Below are 26,994 nucleotides of genomic sequence, written 5' to 3' on the forward strand. Positions count from 1 at the left end.
ATTCTTTTTTCAATGTAAAACTTCTAACCCAATTTTATTTCACTTAAAATATATTTCTCTCTCTCTCTCTCTCTCTCTCTCTCTCTCTCTCTCTCTCTCTCTCTCTCTCTGTGTGTGTGTGTGTGTGTGTGTGTGTGTGTAGGTTAGAGCACAGCTTGTAGAAGTTAGTTCTTTCCTTTTGCCATACAGGTTCTGAGTATTGAATTCAAGTCATCCAGCTTGGTGGAGACCTCCTTTACCCACAGAAACAACTCAATACCCCTAAATTTCCTTTTAAAAAATACAGTAGGTATGTGAAATATCATCCACTATCTTGACTTTGTTGCTTTATTTTAAAACTGCATAATTTTGTTTTATAACTGACTCAGATTTCAAGAGCCAGAATCACAGCTTGAATCTTTAGGTTTCAAATTCACGTACATCTGACAGACGTAAACACCTACTTCAGTGATGTTTTACACTGAAAAGTCAGACAACAGATTAGACTAGTGTTAAAGAATTATCTGTTGATTTTTAAAAACCTATTAGCTGCTATGAAAGCTCACATCAGTTTTTACTCACACAGCATTGCTTAATTTCTACAACTTGGTTCTATCACTTTAAATAAGATATACTGCCCTATACTTTGAGGGTTACATTTAATTTTGTTTTCACACCTAATATGGAATAGTATATTTAAGCAAATAAATTTCAGTGGAAGTTTATGGTCATCAGTAACCTATTTTTATAAAGTAAAGGCATGGGGAAGTCACATTATTTTTTGTCTCAGAGTACGTTTCAGGCTGGGAAGATAGTTCCCTAGTCCAAAGCATTTACTGCTCTCACAGAGGTCCTGAGTTCACTTTCCAGCACCCACTTCACATCCGGCGGCTCACAACTGCCTGTAACTCCAACTTGACTGGATATTGCACCCTCCACTGGCCTCCAAAGGCACCTACACACACAAACATACATATACACAAACACACATATACATATACAGAAATAAAAATAAATCTTTAAAAAGTACATTTTGGGAAAGTAATAAATAATGGGACTTCACACTACCTAAGTTAACTGCACTTCTAATACTGTTACCTCTCTTTTCCATATTGCATCAGAGAACACACCCAAGCTTTCATTTTATCCTGTATTTCAATGCCATTGCACAGTAGCTAAACTGAATACTGAATGCATACTTAACTACAATGAGTTTTGTATCATTGTCAAGAATGGAAGTTACTGACCATGTGTTATAATTGAAGCTGTGACTTTTCTTCAGCTTTTCTTTCTCTCTCAAAATTATCAGCAAAATATCAGTTTATAGTACAATGTTTTGTCACTTGTAAAAAGTAAGTAATGAACTGAATATGTCTACATACAAAAACAAGCCAGTTTGAACTAAGTTGTCAAGTATAGCTTGGACAAAGTAGACTAGGCAATGTTCTATATTCTAGGTTTAATAGTCTGCATGCCTATCTCTTATATTCATTGCTTAATGCACATTTATTTCACAAAAAAGGACTCAGGTGCCTAATTGTGGTACCAATCTGTTCTCAGGATAGGCTTATAACAGAAAAAAAAAAACCCACAAAACCACAACAAGCTCATATGCAGGTGAAGGAAGGGTTGCCCAGTGGTCAGGTCTCATTCAAGCCATTTTAGACATAATAGTTCATATTGACTTTAACTTGATGGGTTCTTCAGAAAGCATCATGGAATTTGTTAAGATTAACAAACCTCATGCAGAACCTAACAGGGGTTTTGGTCAGTATGACCATGCTGTGAGTCAAGTTTTTTTGTGTCAGTGGCTGGCAGGCATGTTACAGCAGCAATATGAAATAGCTGGCAGGCATGGAACAAAATGGCTACAGTTATGCTGGGGGGGGGGGGGCAGACTTCAACAGTTTTCCATCATTGAGAGCATTCTAATAGAAATGAAACCAACCACTCAGCCTCATCTATTATCTTAGAACCTAAAATTGCCTGTATTGCCTTGTCAAAGGGGCTTTTTGAAGAAGAGAATCCTATTTTCCTGAGACTTTCCCAGTTGTAAAACTGCAAATCTCGTCTGAGAAAACCCCCACTGTTGGACTAAATAATCTCTAAGTTTTCTTTCTTTCCTCTTTTAAGCTAACTCTGGAGGCATGATGAAGTTTATTTTATTTTATTTTATTGTTTACCTCCTGGTGGGTTTTCTTTCCTCAACCACCTTGGGACTTTATTTCTTTCTCTTGTCTGCTTTTGTTTGTTTGAGACAGGGTTTTGCTCTGTACCCCTGGCTGGCCTGGACCTCACATCATTCTGCCTATCCACTGGGATTAAAGGCATTCACCACTATGCCCAGCTCTTGTCTGCTTTCCAAATATGTTCTCAGCTAGTTATGAAAACATAATTTATGTCAACTTGAAATTATTCTTTCAAGTACTATTTGGTGCTAAATAGCAAAGCCATAAATTAAAACAATCCATCTGACATGTTTCCAGATACAGCTTAGGAGGCATGGGACATGTACTAAACTTTAATAAGGTCACGAGTTCTGTCATACAAGTCAGGACAAAAAAAGTCATAAGTATATTGCATGTCTTTAATAAAAAGTCAGAAGAGCACGTATCTCTAGCCAAGGGAGGCAAAAAAGAGTCCTGCTTATTCATTTCTTCATTGCTTTATTAAGACTCTACAGAGGAAAGAGTCTTGGGCAGCTTTATGACAAGCCTTGTTTTGAAAAATGTGCCATGGTGCCACTAACATGGCTGCAAAAACTAAGAGCTATGACCTTCTGGGATCCTCATCAGACTTGTGATCTGAGGTGATCTAAGGCATGTGCCTCGTGAGTGTAACAGTAGTAAGAACAGAGTTCATTAAAAGCTATTAGCAATGGGCAGAGCGATACAATGCTCTAATCCCAGGCCATGGGTGGCATGAGCAGGAGGGATGCTGGGAATCTGAGACCTCCCTGGACTGCATAAAAAAAACCACACACACACACACACACACACACACACACACACACACACACGACAAAAACAGCTGTATAATGAGATACCGTTTTGTTTTGTTTGTTTGATGTAGATGGGAAAGAAGACTCAAAACCTTGAGCAGACTATTCTTCACAGAAGCTAAGAATACCATTTGAGTCTTGTCCACAGAATACTTCAGTTCCAAAAGGTTACAGATGGAAAAGGCAAAAGTAAATGCAGAATAAAGTACATATGCTGAGAGTTTAATTGTGATTAATAGGAGCATTCTGGAATTAAACAAATGGGCAACATTGGTTTTTAGATTTTGGACAGCAAGAGACTGAAAGAAACAATCCTTGCCAGGAAAGAACATATCAATTGAGTACCCCAAGTCACACGGTCAGCTCTGAAAACATACATGTAACTAACACGAAATGAACTGAGCATGCTGTATTTACGTATTTAGAAATACACATACACACATGCACATACACAATTTAGTGAGAAAGAGGCTCTGAATTTGAAAGAGTGCAGGTGGTATATGAAAGACTTTGAGGCAAGAAAAGAGGGGATTATATCACTATTACATAACCTCAAGAAATATACATATTGTATATTGTAAGTTATATATTTTGGCCAGCAAGAAATGTGATTTAAAGTTACTTCCAAAGTATGCATACTGTTTCATTTATAAATGTATGAGTAACTTTTATTCACCTGATGTAATTTTTACATCTGAGGCTTACTCCTGAGGGAGCTCACCCTTTCAGCTCTTTCTGAACTCTAGCTGGCTGGTTCAGCTCAGCTATTCTGGTTCAAACTCCTTTCCAAAATGACTGACTCAGTCTGGCTTCTCTCAGCTTCTTATTGAATTGCTCTGCTTGGCTTCGAACTGACTCTGGCAATTTGTTGTAATCTTTTGTCTCTGACTTATTCTCTGGCTTCAACTGCCTCTGTCCTGCACTGAACTGGACGGACTCATGAATGAATGAACTCAACTCCACGGCACTGCTCTCACTGCACTGACTCCCAACTGCCTCAATGAACTCAACTTAGCTGAACTCAAAGCTCTGCTGAGCTCAAAGCTCTGCATGCCTGTGTCTCCTGAGTGCTGGCATTAAAGGCATGTATGGACTTAAGCTTTTCTTTACCTGAAACTTGCTCTATACCAGACTGGCCTTGAACTTTGAGATCTGCTTGCCTCTGTGTCTTGGATAAAAGGTGTGTCTGTATTTCAGCTGGATTACACAGACCTAGAAGGTCTTGGGATGTGACCCTTGCCAGGGCAGCCATGCTGCTGGTTTAAAATCCCCCTACATATAAGTTAATATGTTCCAAAATACCAAATACACAAAGTACACAAAAATAAATACAGAGATAATGAAAACATGAACACAGCCATGAGGTTTAGCGCTGCACCTCACTTTAAGGATTAGTGATATAGAGAATTACATATTAGCTTATCTCATTGTTACCAAGTTCTTGTACAGCAATAGCAATGTTGCCAATTGAGACAGCTAATTCTAAAACAAGTTTGGATAGGTACCATGCATACATCTCCTATTGATCTTTTTGGAAATCCCAACATTTACAGAAGGAAATCATTCCACCTCCGAGAACAGAATGTATTACCAACATGACATATCCTCCACTGAAAGTTACACTTTACTCTCAATTCTTCATCATCTCACTGGTAATGGCCCACAGAAATCCCCTCTGGGGCGTTCCCCTCCTCAGCAGCATGCTCTGCTGGTTAAAATACATCCTGTCTGTGTGACCACAGTCTATTTCTTGGGAACTGTAGTTATCTTGGTTTCCTTGGGAACCTAGCTATCTTAATCTCCTCGGTGCCTTGGCTTGTCTCCAGTTCCAGGCTTCTGCTGGGCCCTGACTCTCTCTCTCCTCCACATACTGGTGCCTGGAAATTCTCTCAATAGGTCTCAAGTCAATTTGCAGCCATCAGCTTCACTGTTCCTCATGTGCAATGTCTTGAAAATCACTGCTCACTATGCATTTTGTTGTTCTAGGTATAAAGATAAATGAAGGACCAGCTCATCAAAACATTCCCAGAGTAACTATAACAGGATTGATAATTAGACGCTTTTAGGAGAAGCACAAGGCTGGCCAGGTAGCTCAGTGGATGCAGGCACATGGTGGCCTATCCTGAAAACCTGAGCTCACTCCCAGGAACCCACTCCCACAAGTTGTCCTGTGACCTCCCCACATGCGCTGTGGCACATGTGCACACACACACACACACACACACACACACACACTCACATGGGGGCTCGCATACACACATGCACATGCATACACACGCACACACAAACTAGAAAAGAGAGAAGCACAAAGTACTTTAAATATTTTCTAAAGTAAGCAAACATTAAACGTTTTTTTTTTTCTTTTTTATAAAAAGAAGGCTGTTGCATTAGTTACTTTTCTAACTTTGTGACAAAGCACCATGACTGCAGCAGCTTACAGAAGGAAGGTTGCAGAGGTCATCATCGTGGACTGCATCGTGGAGAGCATGGCAGCAGGCAGGCAGGCATGGTCCTGGAGCAGCAGTTGAAAGCTCACATCTCCATCCACAAACAAGAAGCAGAGCTAACTCAGAACAGTGAGAGCCTTGAAACCTTAAAGCTCATCCCAAGAATAAGTCGCCAGCAGGGCCACATCTTCTAATCCTCCCCAAATGGCCACCAATGGCGACCAAGTATTCAAATGAGCAAGACATCAAAACCAACCCACCACAGGCCATGCTGGCTTTTTTTTTTTTTTTTTTTTTTTTTTTTTTTTTTTTTCTTTTTTCCAACCATTCACCTGGGAAGCAGAAACCTCAGTTGAAGAATTGCCTCTATCAGATTGGCCTGCATGTATCTCTGTGGAGGGCTTTTTTGTTTCACCTTTTAATTAAAACATCACTGCAAAGAACTTACAAATAAAAGAACTTTACACAGAAAGATTAGCCAGACTCCAAGTCCATACATCTCAATGAAGTTCTGTGTGGTGAAGACAGCCATTCTGAAGGGGTGGAGCTTTACACTGGGTTTCACAATCATCCACCATGGAAACAAAACCAAAAGCAACCACAGAGTTAAAACTAGAAGAACAAATAGCTTTATGTCTTTCTTCATGGATTGGTGTTCATTATTGTGATTATGATTGATGTGTTATTTTCCTTACTAATGACTGGGGTGGGAAGAAGTCCACTGTGGGCAGTACCACCCCTGAGCAGGTTATCCTGGGTTGCAGAGAAAGCAAGCTGAGCAAACCATAGACAATAAACCAGTAAACAGATACTCTCCAAGGTCTCTGCTTCAGTTCCTGCCTCTGGTTTCCTGCCTTGAGTTCCTGCCTTGGCTTCCCTTGAAGGTGGACTGTAACCTGCAAGCCAAATAAACTGTTTCCTTCTCAAGTTGCTTTTGGTCAGTGTTTAGTCCTCGCAACAGAAAGCAAACTGGGACACAGGGATAGATAGCTTTTGGGTCAGGTCTTAAGGTATAGGTGGAATGTGGGCTTGAAAGGGGCAGAGAAGAGAAGACTAAGTGGAGAGGGGGTAAGACCAATGAAAATGGTACAAGAAAGTAAGCTGTGTCTAGTACTCTCTTTCCATCACATAAAAGTGACCCGTGTCCAGGAGTCCCGTTCCATCACATGAAGCAGTAGAATACACAACCTAAGCAGTAGCATTTCTACTGTGTCTGATGGAGTAGCTTAAGGAAAAGCTCAGTTTGGCTCATGGTTTGACAGTACAATCATCACGATGGGGAAGACATGTAAGGCAACAGGAGCAGGTCTCAACAGTGTTAGCAGGAAGTAAGGCAGCTTGGTAACACCCAGGAGGATGAGCAAACCATAAGCTTCAAGATGAGCCCCACAGTGACCCACTTCTTCCAGGGGTGGGGCTCCACCTTGTAAAGGTTACACAGCCTTCCAAAACAGAACCACCATCTAGGGACCTACTATACAAACACCCGATCCTGTGGGGGACTAGTTTATACCCAAACTATAACAGAAATATTTTTCTTTTCCAGATGAAATGATGTACTCTTATGTTTTGCTATAGTCTGAATATGATTTGCTTGTGTACATGAGTATACTACAGGGAACACTGAGGCCAATGAGTCCCTATTGAGAGGTGCTATGGAACCTTTAAGAGGCAAGAAAGTGGGAGTTGTTTTTCAAAAGTAGTTCTTAGAGGAACCTACCTTAATTCATTTTTAAAATTTTTATTTTATTTTTACTCATGTGTATGTGAGAGAATGTGTGTGTGCGTGTGTGTGTCTGTATGTGTGTGTGTGTGTGTGTGTATGTAAGCATGTGTGTACGTGTATTCACAGAAGCCAGAAGAGGGTGTTAGATCCCTTGGAGCAGAAGTTATAAGCTACTCAGTGTGCATGCTGGAAACCAAACCTCTGCAAGATCAGCAAGCCCCCTAAGCCATGGAGATATCTCTCCAGTCCCCTGACTTAGTTCCTTGGGTAACAAATGATGATAGGAGACAGATATCTGTCTTCTCCACTCTAGGACTTCCTGTCTTCTATGTAATCAATCTGAAAAGCGTCTCTGCATCACACCCTCTGCCATGAGAACCTTGCTATAGACAGTACCACACAGTTCAGACTTCTGTCCTCTACAATTGATTTATGAGCCTCCTAGAATCGAGTGTTTTGTGATAGCAACAACAGTAGGCTAATGCACATTTTAAACAACAACCATGAGCGTTTTCTTACCCTGCATGATATAATTATACTGTTCTGTTGAATCTGTTTCAGCTTGTTCATTTATTCTTCAAGAAGAATTTGTTGAGTGCAGTTCAGAAGTCTAGGAGCATGGGCGACACTGGTGAGTAAAACAGACTCCTGCCCCTGTAGACCTTATAAGACAGGTGGGCAGTAGGAGAATGGAGAGGAAGGGACAAAACAAACAATTGTGATCTAGACAGATCCCTCCTCTGCATCTTCATCATATCCAAAGAAACTCTACCTTTATTTGGAATAAGAACATGATTTTACTTGAGTGACTTGTACATCAGCCTGCTTCTTTTCTTTCTTTTATGGATATAAGTGTTTTGTCTACATGGATCTGTGTGTACAGTAGTCATGCCTGGTGCCCAAGGAGGCCAGAAGAAGGCATCAGATCCCCTAGAACTGGAGTTACAGACAGTTGTGAGCGACCATGTGGGCTTAGAATCGAAGCCTTGTCCTCTTTGAGAGTGGCAAGTGCTCTTAACCATTGAGCCAACTCGCCAGCCGAAGTCTGTTTTTTTTTTTAGTTGGGGGAGCGTGGGGATGAGGGGTAAAAGGGCAGGAAGAGTTGCTATTTTTAAGTTTAATTTTTGAGACTCTCATATTGAATACTATATTTGTATCATTTACACTACTCTCTCTCCACTCCAGTTCCTCCTGTGTCCCCCAACTCTCTCTCAAATTATCTACCACTTCAATTATTATTGTTATATATATGTATATATACATGTTACATATGTATATATAACATGCACTTATATGTTATTAAATGTACACTTGCATGTTATATATGTATACATACACACATGTAATGTATACATACATGCTATATATGTATATACATACATTGTACACACATATTATATATGTATATATAATGTGCACTTACATGTTATTATATGTACATATGCATGTTATATGTATATATACATATATAATATACATATACATGTTATATATGTGTGTATACATATGTATAAAGTATACATACATGCATACATACATTAATACTTATACATACATACATACATACAAACAAATACAACCTACTGAGTCCATTTACTGTTACTAATGTGTATATGTATCTAGGGATGATCACATGTGATTAGATAATCTATCAAGGTTTTGTTATGGTATATATGACAGACTCTCAATTCTCGTTCTCTCAGTAGCCAGTAATTGCTTATAGCTCTTCAACAAGGGGTAAGGCCTTGTAAGGTTTCCCTCATCCATGTTGGGATGTGAACTAGTGCTGTCATTGTGTTGGTCTTGTTAGCTGACTACATTGTTGAGATTTCATGAATATAGCATTTCTGTCATGTCTAGAGGACACTGTCTTAAAGCAGGTGCCCTGGTCTGGATTTTACAATTTTTCTGCCCTGTCTTCTATCGTGTTCTCTTAAGTGCAGGGCTAGGACCTAAGATGTATCAACAAGGTTCGGGAACCTCACTGTTGGTTGTTCTCAGCATTCTGACTGAGGCCTTCTATTTTGTTTTCTTATACACTTATTTTGTCCTGGGTTTTGGTTTGTTTGTTTGTTTGTTTGTTTGTTTTAAGTGTCTGTAGCCCAGGCTAGCTCCCAACTATCTATGTAACAAGGAATGATTGTGAACGAACTGACCATTTTAAGCTTTGTTGTGAACTGCACCCAGGGTTTCAGGCATGCTGGACAAGCACTTTGTCAACTGAGCTACACCCTCAGCTCTTTCTGACACTGTGTTGTTGACATGTTCAGAGTCTCTCTCTTCCCTAGAATAAACACCCTTGCTTGGAAAAAGCTTGTTAAGTAAGTCAATTACGGTGAAAATTTCAAAGTGTAGATGTGCTAAACTTCCTCCCGTAAATGTTTGAAAGTGACAGAGGTTAAGAACACTGAAATGTGAAGCCTATAGAACCCAAATGTACAGAAAGGTGAGCAGGTCCTGTAACAAAACAAACAACAAAAGGGGGGAGGGGAAGGGGGAGGGAAGGAAGGCACATACATGAGTGCTTTTTTCAGACAAGAAGGATTGTAAATTCTCAAATAAAGAATAACTTCAAAACAGATAAGAACATATTTTCAAACTTTCTACAAATATTAGAGGATTGGGTAGATAGCTCCATATCCTAACGACTTTCTCTTCAGTTGCTGCGGTGGGGGAAGCTTTTGTAGCACCCTTCTGCTGAACAACAACCATGTTTCCACAAGCTCAGATATTCTGGATGTGGGTTACCTACAGAACTTCCTGGCAGGGTATCCTCAGTCAACAGTGCTCAGATTTGATGAGCCTGGAAAGAAGACAGTGACACCTGCTGGCAGCTTCCAAGAATTGCATGAGATTCATTTCCTTGCTGAAAATGTCAGACCTGCCTCATCACCCCACTCCAGCACATGCTTAGAATCACAGACAACTTTCCCTACTATGCAGAACATTAAAAACATTTAGCGAAGACATTAACGACATCTCTAGTGACAGAAGCGACAGAACATAAAAGAGGCAGAAAAGGAAAAAATGGTGCAGCGGATCATGGGCTCGGTGAAGGTGCAGAATACAGTTACTTCTCTATTGCTGTCAAGAGCCATCGTGACCAAGAGAGCTACTGAAAAAGAAAGCATTTAACTGGGTGTTTGCTGACAGTCTTAGTCCATGACCGTTATGACTGGCAATAGACAGGCATGGCACTGAAACAGTAGCTTTGATATTTACATTCTGATCCACAGGTAAGAGGGAGAGGAGGGAGGGGGAGGAGGGAAGGAAGAAGGAGGGGTAGGGAGAGGAGGGATGGGGAGGAGGGAAGGAAGGAGAGTGAGGCAGGGAAAGAAGGAGGAAGGGGGAGAGAGAGGGAGGGGCAAGGGAGACAGAGAGGGAGAGATGGAGAGACAGGGGGAGAGAGGGAAAGATTGGGCCTAGTGTGGGCTTTTGAAACCCGAAAGCTGACCCGAAAGTGTTACATCTCAGTGCGCTCTTCCCTGGGGAAGACTATTTCTCCCGCTCTCAGCATTCCTAAGTTGCCTGTAGTTCTCTGTGCAGGGTTGATGCCTTGTGGTCTCTTCCCGTCTATGTTAGCATCTCTGTTGCTGTTCTCGTTTGGCTCATGTTTAGGCAATCATGCTGGTGAGACTTTATGGTTGAAGCTTCTGACTTTACTAGAAGACAGGTTTTTTTTTTTTTTTTTTTTTAATGGTAAATGTCTTGAGAGAAGACAAAATCCTTTTCTACCTTTTTCCTTTATATTTTTGAAGATTGTTCTATGAATAAAGCTTATTAGTTCTAAAACATCCATCATTTGATTCAGCTATATCTTAAAGCCCATTTGGTTTTTTTTTTTTTTCTTTCTTTCTTAATTATCAGATGAGATGGTGTGAGAGTGAGTGAGATTCTATTTTTAAGACTCTAGAGGTTAGGACTGATTCTTCTTCACATCCCCATTCTCCCAGAAATAAGACTCAGACTCAAAATATATTTACAAATACCTTGGCCATACAGCTAGGCTCTTCTCTGATTAGACTATAGCTTAAATTAACCCACTTACTCTAATCTACATTGTGCCATGTGGCTGGTTACCTGTGCTCAGGTACCGTGGGCTGTCCTGTCTTATCTTCTCCAGGTAAATCTCCTCCCTTGCTTGGCTCTATTCCAGAACTCTTTCTGCCTCCCAGATGTCCCACCTTCTATTCTACCATAGGTGTTTTTAATTGCAGGTCATGCATCCATACAATATACAAGATATTCTCCCTACAAAAAATAGTTTAAGGTGCATGAGACAAGAAAGAAGAAAATGGTGGCTTAAAATGGGGAATTAAGCTCTGTCCAATACAAATCCAAGTAGATGGGCCCAGCTGGTGGGGAGCTTTGGAGAGCAAAGGATGAAGTTCAAACACTGTGTGCCAGAACCTCATGAAAGAGGATAGTACTAAAGTTTCAGGCAGCTTATGGGAGAAAACGGTGATATGAGAAAGGGGTGCAAAGGTCCTGACATGTGAGGGTTACCCCTCAAGCTGTCCTATGGTACTTAACACCTTCCCCATTACCCTTAATGTAACATAGACACCAACAGTAGAATGAAATGTCAAATAGATCTCACTGGAGTGGTCAACAGTTTGTGCCATGGAGTACTCATCTGACCTCTGTCATGTACCCTTCTTGCCACACACTGATGGTGTATTTGCCCCTCCTCTGGACTCAGTCTCTTTCTACAGTCTGTTCAAAGCCCAAGATGCCATCTCCTCACCAGAAAAATACAATGCATTAATAGTAATGTAGAAATGAACAAAATGTTGCCTGCCCCAACACTATTAACGATGAAGGTGAAAGGACAGGACTACAACTCATAAGGAAACTAAACAGAAAGGGCATGACATCTGCAATGGCTGGAGCAGAAATCGCCCTGTACGCTCATATATTCGAATGCGTTTCACCAGGGAGTGGCCACTATTTGAAAAGATTAGAAGGGTTTGAAGGTGGTGGTGGAGGAAGTGTGTCACTAGAGAGGTAGGCTTTGCAGTTTCAAAAGCCAATGAAAATTCTCTCTCTGCCTACAGATCAGGATGGAGCCATGTGTGATGCCATACTCACCTCTGAAACTCTAAACAAGCTTCCAATCAAATGCTTTCTCTTATAATAGTTGCTTTGGTCATGGTGTCTCTTCACAGCAACAGAAAGTGATTGAGAAAACATCACTGTCAATCCTTTGGTGCAAGAGAGGAGGAATGTTCTATCTACAGTACACCAGGATTTATGATCGACGGTTAATGGGATATTTCAAAACAGATGGCAGGATCATTTTAAATGTTCCTAGAGCAGAAAAATGGTTTTTGAAGTGATAGACATGCCTGTTAACCTGGTTTGATCCATACATGCACTGACATATATGCAAATACATACAATTGGTACGTGTCAGTTAAAACAAAGTCTCCCTACTCTGGCAATGGAGTTCTTTGGTTAGTTCCAGGGAGCAGCTGTGCTCTGAGATGAACTTGTTCACTGTCCCTGGAGAGTTCTTCACTGTCCATTATAATCCTGGCCATCATCTGCTCCCAGCTTTCACAATTCACTGTAGTTTATTTGCGTGACCACACACGACAGCTTCCCCAGAATAGTTCCTGTTTATTATTTGCTAATCCAAGATAATCATTAAAAGCTTCTCCCTCTTAAATATATTTTCTAATTGGGAAATACCATTTGATAGTCACATTATTTCTGCATTCAATATCCAAGGGACTAAATTTTGACAACAATCACACGAACTTGTAAGAGGAATCCAAGTCCCAGACGAGAATGTAGTCCCCCAGATTTCAGTCTAGAAACATCACAAAGAGGGGATTCTGCTAACACCACACGCCCGCATCAATGGAAATGTTAATAAACTTGTGTCAGGTCACTAACATTTGGTCATTTGCTACACGGCAACAAAAAATTGAGACAATACGCTTGGGTCTGAGCCAATGCTCATTCCCTTCAATAGTATGTGCTATTGGTGATTATAGTTATCAATTTGGATATGAAAGTCGTACAAGTGAAAGAATGAACAATCCTAACAGCCAGGTTCCATAGCTTTGGGGACACGTTTAAGTCAGTAACTGGTTGGTATATGGTAATACTTAAAATACTTGATTTCACAAATTAAACTGAGCATAGATCATTCCAGAGGTCAGAGTGGTCTAGAGATGACTTTTAACTGCCTGGTGATTAAAAGTTGCCAGTGGCAACTACCTAGGGGCACAAGTGATGCATAGCACACCGTATTGGACCCAAATGCTGACAGACACAGCTTTTAGCCCATGCCATGCTTTCTTGTTTACTGGACCCCCACTTCTGGTACCAAGTTCTTCACAGAATGAAAGGCAGAAATCATATAAAAATAAACCAGCCCTAAATAATAGTGGCTTAAGCAAGAAGTGTTTATTTCTTGGTAAATTCCAAGTAGCTGAAGACTTGTTATGATTCTCCAGGTAAGAGAATCAGGTGTCAGAGAAACTTCAATCTTGTGTCACAGGGTCTTGTTTGGTATTAGGAAAAGTAGGCATCTGCTGTTAAGTTGCAAATGTTTTCTTCTGTGGTTGTCTTCTGATTTTGTTAAGCCATGGAAGAAACTGATTTTTATGAAACCAAAATACATTTTTTTCTATTATATGGATTCTGAGCTTTACCTAAAATTATTGAGATACTTTAACTGATTTGAAACAAACAATAATTTTAAATCCTTGACACCATCTTAACTTGGTATACAGTATAAAGTACGAGTCCAATTAAACTTCTTCTCTCTATCCTATTGCACATTACCTGGAGAGGCCGCCTTGAGAAACAGGACTGGCACTACGTTTTACTATATGCAAGTGGCATTTATGCAAGATCATGTTTTTCCTTCCTAAAATGCTAATGCAGTTCGATAGTTTGCTAGATTTCCTAACAAAGAACACTATTGCATTCCAGTCACAATATAATGTAAATGTGCCCTTTGGTTATTAGCATACTAAAAGTATTTTGCTTTTAACTGAGAGATTTTACCATTTTGTGTGTGTGTGTTGTTACACCAAAGTTTATATCACTCTCATATATTTTTAATCACCTGGAATAATTCATGTAACAGAAAATTTTATCTAGTATGAAAAGCTTCTTTGAAAAGCTATTAGTAACTTAAAAAAAAAATGGGTCTATGTAATCCCTGGCTGCCCTGGAACTCAGTATGTAGGTCAGGCTGCCATCTGAGATCCACCTGCCTAGGCTTTCCCAGTGCTAGCATTAAACATATGCATCATGTCTGTTTCATTATTTTCCCTTCTGACACAAGGTCTTCTGTAGTCTATCTAGGCTGTCCTCATGCTTGCTATATTGGCAAGGCTGGTCTAAAACTCCTGATTCCTGCTGCCACATCCCAGGTGCTCTGATTAGATCAATGCTACCACCATCAGCTCAGTATCAGTAAACTTTCCACTGAGTTCACTCTGGCATATTTCTAACTTGCCCAGAATAGTTTTTATACATATTTCTACCCATGTAGTTTCAAACATGTCAGTATGTTCTTCAGTTTTTAGTGAAAAAAAAAAAAGGTGTAAGACATACAAATTTACTATGCTGTAATGAGCAATTGGCCAATACTCCGGTTTGTCTTTTGTCTTAAGTAGCTCAGACCAGCCTAACTCTCTTGTAGCTAAAAGGGCTTGAATTTCTCTCCCTCCTGTCTCAACTGCCCAAGTACTGTGATTATGGGCATGTGCCATGCACTCAGCTTTCTGTAGACAACGTGTTTTTCTCAATACATTTCATTTTCCCTATATAAAGTGAGGGGAAGTGAGTGCATATAGGCAGGGATTTTTTTCCTTTTCCCCTTGTGATACTGAATAGTAAGAACCACTTGTATTTTGTAGTGTATTTGTAAAGAACAAGTCTTCCACCAGAGCTAATTATTACCTAGGAGGGCTGGGGCTGCTGGGTATTTTAGTGTTTGGGAAACAGAGTCAAGCCCTCATATTCAGGTAGCAGTCCAAGATGTCAGAGCTGTGCATTCTCTGTTTGTTTACACTCAGCTAGAGGACAGAAGGTTAGCACAATTGAAGCCAAAGAGGAAGGTGATAGCTTATGATGTCCGGTCATAAAGACTTTTAGGGTTATTCATACAAATTTGTTTAGTTTAAGAACTGGATGTTTCGCCGGGCAGTGGTGGCGCACGCCTTTAATCCCAGCACTGGGAGGCAAAGGCAGGTGGATTTCTGAGTTCGAGGCCAGCCTGGTCTACAGAGTGAGTTCCAAGATAGCCAAGGCTACAAAGAGAAACCCTATCTCGAAAAACAAAAAAAAAAAAAAAAAAAAAAAAAAAAAAAAAAAAAGAACTGGATGTTTCACAAAATTTCCCAACAATTCATCATTGTAAGACAACAACTGTTTGAGCATTAGTCTTCTATTAACTGAAGTGCTTTAACTGCACGTGATCTCAGTCTAATGAGTGGATGTGCTCCACAAGAGAAGGCGGTATTCAACAGGTGCTTCCAGTTCCTGAGTATGGGGGTGTGGGTCTTTTCAGTCACACTACAAATTTGAGATTAAATTAACTAGCTCATTTTGTTAGCTTATACCCAAACTAAAGATCAAAGTATCTTAATGTCTTTTAAGACATGTTCTAGTTCATAGAGACACTTATTCTCTCTCAGTGGATTTAATTTCGTATTATGATGCCTTTAAAACTTAGACTGACCTGGGTGCTCTTTATTCATGACATTTCTATACTAGAAGCATGCTACCTGTACTTTGAAGCTTCAGAGATCACAGAGGATTCCTTACCAGTTACACACACACACACACACACACACGAAGCCTGAAACCATGAGCTGATCAGAGACTGATAGTATTTTCTATCACTTTCCACTGAGTAAGTCAGGATATTTCACTGAATCTGCAATTTGTTGACTCAGCTAATCTGACTAGCTAGCTTGGCCACCTATGGCTCTGCTATGCCTCCAAGTATTAGGATTACAGGAGGCTGCCATACTTGGCCAGATTTTTATGTGGCTCCTCATACTTCTGCAGCAAGCAGTTCACGAAATCATCTCTCTAGCCCTTCTAATTTTAGAGAGGTCCCTTCCTGAACATAGAGCTCACTGATACAGCAGCTGGCCAGAAATCCCTGGATCCTTGTTTTCTCAACAGAGCTGGGCTTGTCTTTATTACTGTTATAAGCATGTGCCAACTTTTTCTGTGATTGCTAGGGATCTTAATTCAAGTCCTTAAGCTTGTATTGAATTCTTTTTTTTTTTTTTTTTGGTGAGGGAGCTACTTCCCTGACGATCTCTTAATTACTATCTGTTACCCATCTTTATAAATGGGTTCCAAGTGTATCAAGATACAGATCCTCTTAATTGGATCAAATAGAACTGCTGTCCCTGTGGTGTGCCTTATCAACATCACCATCTCTGAATATGCTTGAGTATGCCAGAGGCCACAAAACCCTGCTGTGATTCCATGACCTTAAAAATGTTTCATGTTTGCCTAACTCCGTAATACCTATGCATATTGATTAATCTTGAATAACTTGACACTAACTTTTTTCTCTCTCCATCTTCATCCTCTGACATTAATTTCCTTAAGTCTACCTAGCCATTTTAATTGGTAAGTTAAATTTTCATTCTTTAATATGTAGCACTCACTCCTGGCTGGTACTACAATGTTTCCACATAATACTTAAAACATTAAATTTTGAGACACCCATCCATCCTGTAAGACTATGCACACACACACACACACACACACACACACACACACACACACACACGTACGTGTATGTGTGTCAAAAAGCCAGTCATGGAGAGGTACATTCCTTTTAAGCCCAGCACTTGGGAGGCAAGGGCAGGCAGATTGAGGCCAGCCTGGTCTACAAAGTGAGTTCCAGGATAGCCAGAGCTACACAGAGAAAGCCTGTCTCAAACAAACCAAATTCCCTTCTGCTTTAAGCCCCCAGATATTTAGACTCATGCTTACAAAATATGCTGTGGTTCTGTCTTTAAGTACTCCACCTTAGGGATTCGAGAGAGCACCCTTAAGATACATATCCTCAGTGGAGTGTCTGCACATGAACAGATGACAAAGCCACTGCGTACTCTAGGCTAAATGTCCCGAGAACACCCGGTGGTTAACAAGGGCACAAAAACAAACATCAGTATGTAAACCCTTTTGAAACTGTCTTTCATTACTTCAAAATTTGCACTGTGGTTATTAATAACTATTTTAAACACAGAAATAATTACTTAGATCCTATTCAGCTATCTTTAGGTATTCTTGATTAATTTTACTACAAATTTTAAAAAACATAATAAGCCAGAACTTTTTAAAGCTCTTGTTTCTGTCTCCAGAATCTAAAAGACAAGCCTCATGAATATATGCTATCCCATATGGATCTCATGTGTAAAGATGTAGCAGAAATACCTGCTGTAAATCAGAAAGCATCTGTACAATCTGTGAAAATAGTGCTTGTGCCACACACCGAACAGAAGCCCTGGTTTCAATACCCACAGCGTTTCTATTATTCCTCCACCCCCAAGTTCATGGCTGGGTGTGTCACCTGCTGCACTACCCCAGGTACTCATTGCCTTCGCTCTGTTAATCACTCTATGCCTTCTGCATCTCAGTTCTCAGCATACTATACTAACCACAACTTACACACTGAAAGTTAATTCCTTCTAGTCCAGTAGTTCTTAAGCTTCCTAATGCTCTGCCTCTTTATATAGTTTATGCTGTGGTGAGTCCCAACCATAAAGTTATTTTTGCTGCTACTTTCAAAACTGTAATCTTGCTATTATTCTAAATCAGTGAAAATATCTTTGGAGGTTTGCCAAAGGGGTGAGGCTCCACAGGCTGAGAACCGCTGTGGTACTCTTTCACACCAAACATGATGCTCCTTATACTTACACTGTTGGGTCATTTCCTTGCTTACCTGGTTAAATTCCAGACCATCACTATAACCTTCCTCCTCTCACGTGGTGAATCATGCAATCTTAGCAAAGGAAGCCCGTTGGTTAAATTCCGCTCATCCACTCTATGCCTACACCAAATGCTCCTTCACAGTGGTCACTACATTCCAAGGAATGTCACCTTGTCAACTCCCTCCCAAGCTCACAGTCAAAGTCTTCTAATGCACAGCATTTCTTTATATCCTGGTTTCTTTCTCTAACTGCTAGCCATTTCCTATGAAATCTAAAACCAAGTTCTTCTAGCCATTGAGTTCCTGCTCCTAAACACCTACCTGCCTGTTCCTTTCAAAACATTCCTAATTCCTCAAGCTCAAAATATCATCATCTCCTCTCAGACACTGAGCCACAACAGGCAGCATGTACCAGCTGATATGAGGCCCCACACATACAAAGCAGAGGACTGCCGGGTCTGTCCTCAGAGAGAAGCAGCACCTAACCCTCGAGAGATGTGAGGCCCCAGGGAGTGGGGAGGTCTGCTGGGATGCGGAACTGTGGGAGGGTGGACTGGGAGAGGGATAATGACTGGACTGTAAAAAAGGATTAAAGAATAATAGTAATAAACGAAAAACTTCATCTCCTGTTTCACAAGCAAGCTCTCAGCAAACCTCACTAAACTTAGCCCCTACTATATACTACCTCTAGAGCCATGTCCAAGCCAGCATCTTCCTCCCTAGACTCCTGTAATAGCCTCCCAAGTTCACTCCAATTCTCCTGGCTCCCGTGTGCTAGCTTACTCAACCCGCGCCAGACCAGCCACTACAGTTCCTATTAAAACTACCCCTGAGCTGTAGGTATTCCATGGTTTCATTCTTCTTTCATATAAACAAAATATTAAGACTTTAAAATTGTACCATCACTGTTTTGGCATGTCTGAACTTTTGGAAGAATTTCATGTTTCACATGCCAATTTAAAAAGCTGCACATTTTTGAAAAAGATATTCTGGACTCTAGAAAAGAAAGAGTCAAAATAATTGGCTGCCATGGATATAAACCCATGCTAGGCAGCCCAGCTCGCACAACTTAGCAAATCAGCTATATATCTAGTATTTACTTCACAATCATCAAAATTTAAGTACGTGTTTTAAAAACCTAGACATAAAATTAATGCTATCAGTTCATTTTCCTTAGAAATCCTGATGCCAAGACTTAAAAACTAAAGAGAAAATTAGACAAAACTGTCACAATGTCATATATTTGCAATGCTTTCAAAGCCCAACAGTGATTTTAAAAAGAAATTAAACAACATGCTCTCATCGAATTTTTAAAAATCTATACAATTCAAGCTAATGAAATATTTTATTATACATAGTAAAAGTGGTGTTTAAAAAAAAAAAAAAATTCCAGGCCCAGATGTCTGCAGGAGTACACGAGGAATGGATTCCACTCGAGTCTAAGTAGCAAAACTACTGAATGAAACCACAAACCCACCAACTCCTTCTAGTAAAGGCTAACATTCACTGAGGCTTGAACTCCTGTGGTGTCAGGAGATATATTTTTGAAGTATTACAAACATGCTTATGATGCATAGAAAATGGAGAACAAAAGATGCAGTTGCATACCATGTGGACTCCCAAATTTTCTAATTTACAACTTGTTAAGAATGACAATATACAAAGAAAGTATTTTAAAATAGTGTATGATTCACTGGTATTTTTTTTTACTCAAATAAATACCAAATTTTGCCATTTTAATGTCACAATGAAATTCAGTTTTCAATCCAAGGGGAGGGAGAATCAACTGAGACATGTTCATGAGTTCAAGATTATATATATATTACAATCTGCCTTATAATACACTTGTGGCTTTGTGATAAAAATAACTCAGGAACATATGGAATTCAAGCTAATTTGCATAACTGTCACAAGAAAAAAAAAAGCATTAAATGCATTTCTGAAATAAGTATTCTCATTTAATTTCAGAATCTCAAAACAGCAACAGACCTTGGCCTTGTTTTTAAAAAGTTTAGTTAGACACTAAGCTAGCTAAATAACCTTACTGAGAAGGTTTAACATAACTGGTATAGAAAATGCTCACCCTCTAATCTCCGTCTTCCATGCTGGAAGAGGTGAAAGGAAAAGGTAGCCAATTTCTCTGGCAGCACGTACAACTAAGTCCATCAACCACCTTATTAACCAGAGTGTTCATTACTGAACCCACTAAAAATACCTGGGCTAACATCAGAAGTTGCCCCTTTCACAAGCCAAAGACCACTTCAGGATTACAGTAAATATGGTACTTTTGAGATATTTCAAACCATTTCCACATGACCCAGGGCGATCACCTCTTCACTGTAGGAAGAGAGAGAGAGAGAGAGAGAGAGAGAGAGAGAGAGAGAGAGAGAGAGAGAGAGAGACTGAGACTGACTTGGAAAGGAGGAACAGAGTAAGATACTTATCTAAACTCATGTCCAACCTCTGAACAAAAGAAATGGAACAAGGTTATTAGCTAAGCTCTGTGCTCTAACCACACTACTTAATTACAGTGATCTTAGATGCAACAGCCCATCTTATTGGGCAGCTGACAGCTCAGAATACTTTTGCAATAATTTTTTGTAACGCAAAGACACTAAAACAATCTGCTCATGCAATTTTCATTTATGCATTCTGCATCTCTTTGCCAATCTTGTAGCTAAGGATCTTGTTCCAGTCGATCTTAGTACGTGTCACTGGCAACTGTCGACGTAAGGCTTTGAAGGTAGTGTCCGACATTGTCTGATAATTCTCACTGATGGCAGTCTACAAAAAAAAAAACCAGTGGTTAGACGTTTAAAGTAAATCAAGGAAACAACTACTTACAATGCAGGATATTTTCAGAATACTCTTTATGCAGCCCAATTCCGTGCTTGACAGTAAAATAAAAAACCCAAAATGGACTTAAAAGCTGTTTCAAAATAGCTACCAAACTTAAGAACCAGCCCTCAGTGAGCACAGATACTTTAGAAAATCATACCTGGTATTCATTTTCTGCAGCTTCTACAATCTTTATAAATTCTTTTGCTGTTTGCACCTCATTCTGAAATAAAAGTTAAAAAAATTTAAACCTCTGTATTTTTTAGAGAGTGCTGGGATTGAACTAAGGAACTTGTACATGTTAGAAAACATTCTACCACTAACCCACTATTTTTAAAGTCATGAATAAGTTAATGTTATAATTTAATAAATTGTACAGATTAAAAGTGTAACAAGCAAAGAAGACAACTGTGTGCTGGAGAGAGAGCTCAGAGCTTAAGAGCTCTTACTGCAGCTAGGCATGGTGCTGCATACCTTTAATCCTAGCCCTTGGGGTGCAGGGGCAAAGACAGATGGATCTCTGAAAGTTCAAGGTCAGTTTGATCCACACACTGAGATTTAAGACAGTCAAAGCTACATAATGAAACCCTGTCTTGAAAATAAGTTTTAGGAACTAAGTTACAAACACCATTAATTCTAGCTCTGAGGTAGCTAAAACCCTCTTCTGGTATCTACACTCATGTATACCATCATGCAGATGCAGGCAGGCACACACAAACACATACACACTTTAAAAAGAAAATTATAAGATGGGTTATATTCTGTGTCCAAAGAGAACCAGGCAAGAATATTTTTAAAAGTCCACAAAACAAGCCTAGTCTCGGCATTTATTTTATTAAGTGAGATTTAAATAATATACAGAGAAAAAAAATCCAATTATAACATGTACAGATTCCTAATCAGTACCTTTGCCTATACAATATTAAATATTTACAGCATAATATTTAGCACAATGACTTTTAAAACCCAAACAATTAGGAAGAGCATATTTTAGACATGACATACATCTACTATAAACATTTTTAAAACTAATCTGTATATGCCAATACATGCTCATGCTTGTTTTGCTAACATCAGGGATGGTCACTCCCCCGGTAGTCCCTTCTTCCCTCTCCAGGGTGTGCTCCACGTCAGTCTCTGTCCCTAGAGCACCCTCCACTTTACTCAGTGGAGTACACTAACTACCCTGTCTATCACCTGAATTCTTTCAAATTCTCATAAGGACTGGGGAGCTGATGGGAGCCCAGAAAAAAAAAATCCAGATAATCAAGTATTAATAGATATATACGTTCTAAAATAAATATTACTGTAAAATTCTCTAAAAATTTAGTATATAAACAATATACTGAATATGATATATATTTGCATCTATGTGCTTATATAACCAAAACAATGAAAACTTTGTAAAAGAAAAAGTCCTAAAAACTTAGATATAATCATGTCTACTATGACTCATTTATTTTACACTAGCCCAAGTTTTTGCACAAATCTCTTACAATCAATTTTTCCATACTATCAAACTCCCCAATGATGTACCATGTATCTTTGTTATACAATTAATATTACAAGTAATTGAAAATGGCACTTAACTTCAGGGAAGCAACATCACTTGGAAGTATAGATAAGTTGCTATTACTGGCAAATTTTGGGAGACTATCACATAGCATTAAAGTAGAAATTATTTAAACAATAATGAAAATGTTAAAAAAAAAAAAAAAAAAAAAAAAGAAGGTAACCATATCCACAACCCTAGTACAAGAGAGGCTAAAACAGAAAAACCTGGAGTTAAAGTATAACTTGGGATCCACAAGAACCCATGTCAAAAAGGTGTCATTTTTCTCCTTTGGTGGTAGCATTTGGCCCAATATAAAGTTTTTTTTAAAAAGCCAATTCCTCTGTAAAATTAGTATTTATAATATACTAGTACTTTTGTATACAAGCACAAATGTTTACAGGGAAATGACACTAATTACACTATTAGTATCTTTGGAGTAAAAAAGAAATCGACAACAAAATAAATGCAAAGACAAAAGAATGCTGAAAGAACTTCAAAGAAAAATAAAATTCAAATACAAAAATTCTTGAATGTGAAGGAATTTAAAATGTATAGTATTGTTGAAAAGTTAGGTGCAGAGTCATGGACTTATCTTCAATGACTTTGTTTTAGGCACTGGTTTTCATTTCAATAATAAAAAGCACACATAGAAGAAATTAAATAATATTGTGAGATAGTACAGTAGCTCTGTTCTGCAAATGACTCCACAAGAAAGTTGGAAAGACATCAAACAGGTGAAAAAAGCCAGGTGTAATGGCACCCGCCTCTAATCCCAACATCTGGCAGGCAAAGGCAGAGGATCGGATCTTTGGGGGTTTGAGGCCAGCCTGGTCTACAAAGCAAGTTCCAGGACGACCAGAGAGGTTGTACAGTTGTCAATTTTTAATAAGGATACAGAAAATACAGAGCCTTCACCTCCTGCTATTAAAACTCTAAAATGGTAGTTACTCTGGGAAACAATGTGATAATTCAAAATACTAATAAATAAATAAATCATAAATAAAATAAATCAATTCCTATATATATCAACCATTCTTATGTACAACAACAAAAAATAAAAGGTCTACACAAAAATTGTACATGAATGTTAAAAACAATCTAGAGAACAGAATAGATATGGTAGTCGGGTGGGTGGATGAAGGGTTATATAACCACAAAATGGAATATTATTGGGCAACAAAAGAGACTAAAACCATTAACAGAAGACAATGATCAAAACTATTAAATGGAAAAGCCAGTACCAAAACATACTATTAAATGATTAGTCATCTGAAATGTCCGTAACAGACAAATCCATCATGTCAGAAAACAGATGGTAGGTAACACCTGCTGCAGAACTACAATGCTCTCAAACTTTATGCTTCAGTAGCACAACCTGAATGTGAATTACCTCTTAAAGCTGCTCAAATTGCACAGAAATGCAATTCCTTACAAACTTTAATCTACTTGAAAACTCTAATCTGAAGGAAATATATCACTAAAAGTCAACTGTAAAGTTGCTGTTTTACAAAAACATTGTTACTTCATGTTCACTGAGGCACAAATTACTTACAGATACTGTGAGGGAATCTTGTATATCTTTATGACTCACTAGCTGAACATTACCATCTTCATAATAATGAACCTGTTAGAGAAAACAAAGCAAGCACATTACAGGAGTGTTTTCGGGTACCATCTCTCCCATCAACAAACATTACTACCAATTTTATCTTGAGCTCACACTTTTCTGGTGACCTCTAGACCTTCCAGACCTTTGGAATTCTAGCAGCCTTAAGTCTAGAGACTATATATTCCTGTACTAGATCTTCACACACACACAACAGTTGTCACTGATAGGTATTTTACCTCATAGTCATTCTACTGATGTCCAAACCTGAGATGACTAAAACTGATCTAATATTCTCCTCCAAACATTGCTTTGTGTATTTCTACCAACCATTTCCCCAAAACTTAGAAATTAATTTACTCAACAAATATTGACTCATTACTATAAATATTATGATAAATATATATACACATGTATCTATATATAATACTATAGACAAATGACTTTTAAAAAGACCAAGTCCCTGACCTCGTATTCTAAGACAAGCATATTAGCAGATTCTCTCCAAGGAATGAAAAGGGCTCTGAGATAAATGAAAGGCTGTGATATTTATAGCCGCACTGCATAGAAAGCAGGAAGAATGAAATAGTTGTGGAAATAAATATATAGGTATTTTGGGGCATTGTACTTCGTGCAAGTATTTCTGGTTTGGATCACAAAATGACATTAAACTTGAAAGTGATAAATACAGATTTAAATTTTTAAATTATCTGTGGTAAAGGCAATGTGAAAAATACATTAGGGAACACAGTGGCACTTTGAATAGAATAGCCTCAATAAATAGACTTAAGTTGGTGAGACTTTTTGGGAAAGATTAAGACGTGTGGCCTTGTTGGAGAAACTGTGCCAATAGGATCAACCTTTGACGTTCTAACAGCCCACACTCTTCCTAGCTAGCGCCTGTGCTGACAGATTAGAATCCTAGCATCATGGCTGTCTGCTTGCTGCTATGTTCTGCCACAATGGCCATGGATTTACCCTCTGAAACTATAAGCCCAGATAAATGTTCATCTATAAACTGCCTTCCTTGCTCATGAGGTTCTTTTCACAGCAACAGAAAAGTGAGTAAGACAGCAAGTAAACTAGTTTAACAAATCAAGTTGCAAAAGTGCTAGGCCCTGAAGGCAGAACTAGGACAGAGTGGTCCAACCAGGGGCCCCACTTTAGAAAGTGATCCAACTGTTCAGGTCAATGCTACTGAGGCCAAACCAAAGGGGAAGACATTAACAACAAATGGCTATCATTCATCGAGTCCCCTGTGTCTTGCTCTAACTATTTTACCCACGAAGTAATTCTCAAATAATCTAAAAAATAACCAAAAATTAAGTTTTTAGATAAAGAAATGAGGTCAAACTTCCTAAAAAGTCACACAAACAATAACTGGCTAGAATTCAAACCCATGAAATCTGATTTCAAACTTCATGCTATCAATTTCTAGTCTTAGGTCCCTAAATGAACAGACACCAAAACAAATGAAGGTAACAGAACATGAAACTAGGAGTCTACCAAAGCTAGATGACACAGCTTCAGCACTAGATCATTTTCATTCCTTTAGAGCTTTTTGCACACAACAATTTTTACAATAGGTGATACTGTGATGAGTGAACCCAAACAAACCTTAGCCGGTACAGTCCTTTGACTTATGTAGTATATTATGATTCAAACAAGCACTTACTTATAACACATGCTCTCTGTAAATACTGGAATTTATATTAAGAACCAAAGAGATCAATTTTACTGCACTTCAGTCATATAAGGAGTTATTAAAAGCCAGATGTAATACAGTAAGCTATGTATATAACTATGTTTCACCCATTTCGCCACTCATTTCAGATCACAGAACAACACATTCAACTCAAATGCTTAGTTGAACCAACTGTATGAAGAGGAGACCAAATGGCAGCATCTAATTTTAGCTCAGTTTTAGAAACTGTCAGCTATCCTCGTGGACCTTTAATGACTACGGAATGAAGTGCCAGGTTATTTAAAAGACTTCAAAAGAGCAATATTTGTTTTTCCCATTGTCCTAAAAGAAAATCTAGAAAGGTTACGATGTACTATGAAAGTCTAAGCTGCTTAATTATGTGTTAGTCCAGAACCATCTAGAGATCAGTAAATAATCTCTTTCTCATACCTGAATTTTCAAAATGCCAACCACCTGTGTGGTGGAAGGAGTGACTGTAAACTTCCACTCTGACCTCCAACGACCGTTCCTTAAAAATAAAAACAGCAGCTGTAAATAAGGGTAGGGAAAATAATTTGAATCAATATTGTTTCAGGTTTAAATTTAATGCTACAGTGTAAAAGAGAACAGAAGAAAGATGTTTGGGCACAGATTTTATAACCACTAAAATATTTAAGAGATTCAGAGTTTAGTTGTAAGACACAATTAAAATTTTACCCAAGAAAAACACACATAATGAATATAATTCTTAAAATACAAGCTAAAACTAAGTAATATAAGAATTATCTTAATAATCATGTATGTATTTATTTTTGTGTGTATGTGTATCCACATGCCTCATTCATGAGGAGGTCACAGGACAACCTGTAAGAGTTGCTTCTCTATTCTGTGGGTTCCAGAAAACACATTTGGTGCATCAAACTTGGCAAGGAGGTGGCTTTACCGGCTGAATCATCATCTTCTTGGCCCTAAAGCAACTTCCCAACACACACACCTGAGACAGGGTCTGGCTATCCTGTAACTATGTGACTAGGATACTCACAGACATCCACCTGCTTCTGCCTCCCAGGTTGTAGGCTTAACGCTGTATGCTCCTACACCTGGATGTTCTAAAACACACTTGAGAGAATTTTAAACTACTTTTTGTATGTTTGAGTAGGGAGGGTACAAATGTCTTCAGGGGATAAAAGGTCAGCTTCAGGTGTTGAGCCTAGGAGGCATCCACCCTCTT

At 38.8% G+C, this 26,994-nt stretch overlaps 1 protein-coding gene across 1 annotated transcript in view; it reads right to left on the reverse strand.

The window, feature by feature from the left end:
- Window positions 1-19,305: 19,305 nt before the first annotated feature.
- Capza2 (capping actin protein of muscle Z-line subunit alpha 2) overlaps window positions 19,306-26,994 on the reverse strand; it is a 28,227-nt gene continuing 20,538 nt past the window's right edge. Inside the window, exons 7-10 of the mRNA XM_034519290.2 lie at window positions 26,214-26,292; window positions 24,026-24,097; window positions 21,079-21,141; window positions 19,306-20,864 (exon numbers count right to left, since the gene is read on the reverse strand). Of these exons, the coding sequence (XP_034375181.1) occupies window positions 20,724-20,864; window positions 21,079-21,141; window positions 24,026-24,097; window positions 26,214-26,292 (355 nt within the window). The 3' untranslated portion in view covers window positions 19,306-20,723. The remainder of the gene's footprint in view (window positions 20,865-21,078; window positions 21,142-24,025; window positions 24,098-26,213; window positions 26,293-26,994) is intronic.

Source organism: Arvicanthis niloticus, chromosome 15, assembly GCF_011762505.2.
Source record: "Arvicanthis niloticus isolate mArvNil1 chromosome 15, mArvNil1.pat.X, whole genome shotgun sequence".
Taxonomy (NCBI): Eukaryota; Metazoa; Chordata; class Mammalia; order Rodentia; family Muridae; genus Arvicanthis; species Arvicanthis niloticus.